The sequence below is a fragment of the Glandiceps talaboti genome, chromosome 4 (genome assembly GCF_964340395.1).
Source record: "Glandiceps talaboti chromosome 4, keGlaTala1.1, whole genome shotgun sequence".
Taxonomy (NCBI): domain Eukaryota; kingdom Metazoa; phylum Hemichordata; class Enteropneusta; family Spengelidae; genus Glandiceps; species Glandiceps talaboti.
The window spans coordinates 12,891,042-12,895,952 of NC_135552.1; the positions used below are offsets into that span (position 1 = coordinate 12,891,042).

Below are 4,911 nucleotides of genomic sequence, written 5' to 3' on the forward strand. Positions count from 1 at the left end.
GTTTTGTGTGTACGGTTTTTACTACCTCCAGTGAATTTGCAACTGCGCCTCCACTCGGTAAGTTAGAAAGATTGTTTCACTTAGTCTTGCTTTCAGCTTTCATTCGTGATTGTATTCGACTATTACAAATTATGACTTTAAAACAATTTTGGGTATATTGAATGGTCTACTGTCACAAAATAATCATTTGTATAAAAGGAATTTATCCCGATTAATGTATCGACCAATGTTAAATGATGCGATTATTTTAACTAAATAAAATGACAATGTAATTTCGAATATCAATGTGTTGCTATTATAATCTCAATCCAAATCTTTGTCGATTCTGAGCATGCAATGCGGCATAAAACAACGCGAGTCGTGTGAGCGGAATTTTATTTTCTATGATGACGACGCCTCAGACAGGTGCATCTACTACCGTTACAGGTAGGAAAACATTGCAAGATACCATTAAGGAGATAGAGACACAGATTGCTTTACAAGGACCAGGACCCCACTCATCCAAGCAGCAGGAAGATCTGGCAAAGTTGAGAGACCTTCACGCGAGAGCTTTGGCGGAACAAGAGAAACTGAAAAATAGCAAACAGCAGATCCAAATGACACCAATAGCAATAACCCAGCCACAAGTGCAACCACAAATACAGCAAGTCACCCAGCCACAGGTCGCAGTGATTGCACAACAAACTCAACCCCCACCAACGGCAGTCACTTCCATCACAACCTCAGCAGCTGGGAACTCGGTGCAGATGGTAAACATGATAAAACCAGTGGGGAGTACCAACTCTATGTCAATTATGGACAGCACTGGTGCGCAGCAGCAGCAACAACTAGTGACAACACCACAGCCAGTGACAATTAGTAGACCAATGACTGTCCCAGGGACATCAGCACCCGTGTCTGTTCCAGCTGGCCGTGTTAGTCCAGACAGTAACCAGCTCTTAAACAAAAGAAGACTTCAAGACCTTGTCAAGGAGGTTGATCCAACAGAACAACTGGATGATGATGTTGAAGAGCTTTTGCTCCAAATCACAGATGATTTTGTAGAGAATGTTGTCACTGCAGCCTGTCAGTTAGCCAAACACAGAAAAGCCAACACAGTTGAAACGAAAGATGTACAATTGTACCTCGAGAGAAACTGGAATATGTGGATTCCTGGCTTTGGATCAGATGAAGTCAGACCTTATAAAAAGGCTGCCACAACAGAAGCCCACAAACAACGACTTGCTCTTGTGCGGAAAACTCTGAAAAAGTGAAGAAAAAAATTAGCAATGTTGTTTGTGGTGATGTCTGTCAGTGATGTTGACATAAATATGTTGTCAATCATAACACTATACATGTATGTTGAAGAAACCGTCAAAGACTGAAAGTACATGTATAACTGCACTGCACTGAGACAGTTCTGAAAAATTATAATTACTGCCCTCTTATGTATATTGTGGACAGGAAAGTTCTAGGACAACATGTATTGGAGAAAAGAAACAACACTGAATTCTCACATGTACATATATTTATTTAATACTTCAATAATCTGGTATTAAAGTAATGAAAAAGGGCAGGAGTGTAGAACAGTGGACCAACTGTACAATAAATACACATGCATTCAAGTTAGGGGGTCAGGTGAAAAAACTGTTATAGTTTATATTTATAACAAACTGGAAATAAACATTTGACCTGCAATAGTATTAGAGTAACAGTAGACACTCTAACATGAACCAGATGTCTGCTCTGAGATATACCATCAAGCATAAGTGGTCCACTGTTCTACATGTGTTCCATGAAAAGAATCACTTTTGTTTTTTTCACTTTCCAGTAGTAATTGAGTACAAAGACAACAAGTGAAATGTCATCTTGTTTTATCTCTAAGCAGTCTTCAACTATTCAAACTTGGAAAACATTTTGACTTTTCAAATATTTCTCATAAAATACAAATACAAATGTTCTACCAAAAAATATTTTAACCTTTTTCATTGGAAAAACCACTAGAATTGATTTAGAAGCATGAGTTCATCTCCCATGTATTTACAATAGTTTACTGTCAGGTGATTCCACTAGGAGGTCACCTGACCAAAAGGCAAAACATCGTTACACTGATGACATCTGAGTGATTCAGACAAAAGCTACGTAAGTCAATTCAAAAGCTAGATTCCAATAATGGTAACTTCACTATTACAAGAATGAATTCAGTGATATTGATACATACATATACATGTTACATATTCTTAATATTTATATCTACAGATGTAAAATTTATTTCATTATTTTTTTGTATCCCTCCCTTGCTGCTAAGTCTCTCAAGGTATGCTAAGTTGAAGCGCCCTCGTGCATCAGCCTTCCACATTCTGAATGAGAAGACTGACTATATCCTAATTGTCTACTTTGTCGTGCTCTGTCCACACATATTGACTTCATAAGTAGATAGTGACAAATTAAATATGATATACTGACATTCCAATATGATTCAAAAATGTGATGGACACAGGTGCATAAGATCTTGCTATTAGCAAAACTGAAACCTGGTATTTTGGCACAATATTTCAACGATTCAAGATAATTTGGTGTACGCATCAATTTAATCATTGTTTTCATGTAAAGGATTTTATTTTGTGTATAACCACTCAAGTAAAATAGCTTACAAACTCAACTTGCCTGTACCATATACACTTGAATCAGGTCACTCACTTTGCATACAAGGATGTCTCAGACCCTGATTTGAGAAAGTAAACAAGTGCTAAAATTTTCACATCGGATACCAGCAGTATTGCATATCGCAAGCAGTCTGTGAGCTTATGTTTATAGAATCTCACAAGTTCCTAAAAGTAGCGATCATAGTCTGACAAATAAAACGTAGAGAACGCCGTTAATTTTTTGTGATGACAGCTGAGAAAAGATTATTTTTTTAAGTGAGTCTTGATAACACAATTTTTCTACAACCAATAATGCTACTAGTATTTCCTTTGTGGTTCAATCTTTCTGGTCTTCACATCGCATCTAGTTCTACTTCCAAACAGCACTCATCGTGGCGTATAGATTCTTTCATCTGAAATATGAACTATAATTGTAGACAATTATCAAGTGGACTGTGCATATTTTATGAATGCAATTTGATTGGTTTAATTCATTGTTTTTGTCTGTGTGTAAGATGACCAGGTTCCTTCTGATTTTGTAAGACTTATTTTGTGCAGAAATGAAATGTTGGTCTTGTAAGTTACCTTTTACACATACAAAATGTATTATCATACACATTCAAAGAAACATGAATTTTAATAGAGACAACAAAATTTGTTGAAATGACTAAAAAAAACATTAACATTCGGTAATACTGATACTAGTACTTTTTTGTATACGAATTATGATGGATTCTTACCATCTAAATATGAAATGATGCAATTTTTTTGCATTTATTGATAGATTAAAGATTAATTCTAGCAATTTATAGTAATAAAGTACAAAGACAGTGGGAATGTACGACTGGTTTGAACTTTCACACCAAAGTGAAATACTAAAATACCAGACACTGAGTTGTACACATTTTTCGTAGTATTAAATGTTATTTGTAAATTACTTTTCAAGTTAGTTTGGTCTCCTATATTTGTAAGTTGGTAAGTTTGGTGGTTGTCTGGTGCACATGTCAGGATGAAGTGCATTTTGCATGTTCAAAACCATAATGCGCCATGTTGCAATCTCTGTGTAAACTCATATCAGTATACTGATCTCAAGTTCCAACCACCACTTTGAATTTTGCCTGACTATATAATGCCAAAATTCAGGGGGGGGGGGGGGGTGTTCACAAAGTTCTGTTATACTGATACAAATGTACATGTACATTATGGGATCCCGAGAAGGGTGTGTGTGTGTGTGTGTGTGAGAGAGAGAGAGAGAGAGAGAGAGAGAGAGAGAGAGAGAGAGAGAGAGAGAGAGAGAGAGAGAGAGAGAGAGAGAGAGAATTAGATGACTGCTACACTTTAATGTGGATGTTGTTGTGTAATGATAGAAAAAAAAAACATATTCAATGTATATCTTTGAATAAATTCAATGGTTTCTCTCCTAAAATACCAAGGTCTGTGCATGTGCCTTGAAAGAAAACAGAACTGATTTTGAAAAGCGCCATCACACAACAAGAGAAAGTGATTTAGAAAAGTGCCCTTATGTCATTTTCATGTGTTTGAATGTGAGTCGATACAAATGTGAGTCAATAATGTAGTAATATTTTTTCAAGCTTGTTCCTGGTATGCGTTATACAAGCAAAACAACAACAACATAAAATTCCATTGTAACTGCAAGATTTGCTCTGATTGCTTCAACTCATAGTACTGGGGAATGTCATTGATTCAATGTCTCAAGATTTGTTTAGTGGTCTGAGATTCAACATAAACTGGGATAATGAACTTGCAACAGCTACGCAAATGAATCTGACACTGTAACCTTGCAACCAAGCTAATAAGTACATATTACAGAATTTTGACTGCGAGATGATACGCAAAATCCCAACATGATTTGACTCCAGGCTATATTCAAGTAATAATATACTAGTATATGTCATACAATGTATCATCACCACTATCCTTCTATCCTTCACCAAGTGCAAGGTGATTGCCAAGTGGTGAAGAGAGAGCTTGAGATTCAAAACCATGGATAGTCTCTCGACTATTTATCTATGACATCAGAAATTGGAATATCAAAGAATTAATATTATTAATTTTCAATATAATTTCATAAAACTCACAAATGTTGACAATCAGATCTGTTACAACATAATATTACATTGCATTAACAAATTGTACAAAGACAATCATAGAATCTAAGCTATTTACAATTACACAGATCTCAGACATCTTCAAAGATCGAAACAAAGCGCCAGGTGAATCCTTTCCCATAATGCACTTTATCAAGGTTAGAGGTCACGTTCGGCCA

General features: G+C 36.0%; 1 protein-coding gene across 1 annotated transcript; it reads left to right on the forward strand.

Moving 5' to 3' along the window:
- The first annotated feature begins 386 nt into the window (after positions 1-386).
- LOC144434182 (uncharacterized) lies at positions 387-1,448 on the forward strand. Its single transcript, XM_078122637.1, has one exon. The coding sequence runs from the start codon at positions 387-389 to the stop codon at positions 1,251-1,253; it is 867 nt and encodes a 288-aa protein (XP_077978763.1). The 3' UTR covers positions 1,254-1,448.
- The last annotated feature ends 3,463 nt before the right edge of the window (positions 1,449-4,911 follow it).

Excerpts from the sequence above, each read along its gene's own strand:
- LOC144434182 (XM_078122637.1), top strand. The coding sequence starts at position 387 with ATGACGACGCCTCAGACAGGTGCATCTACTACCGTTACAGGTAGGAAA.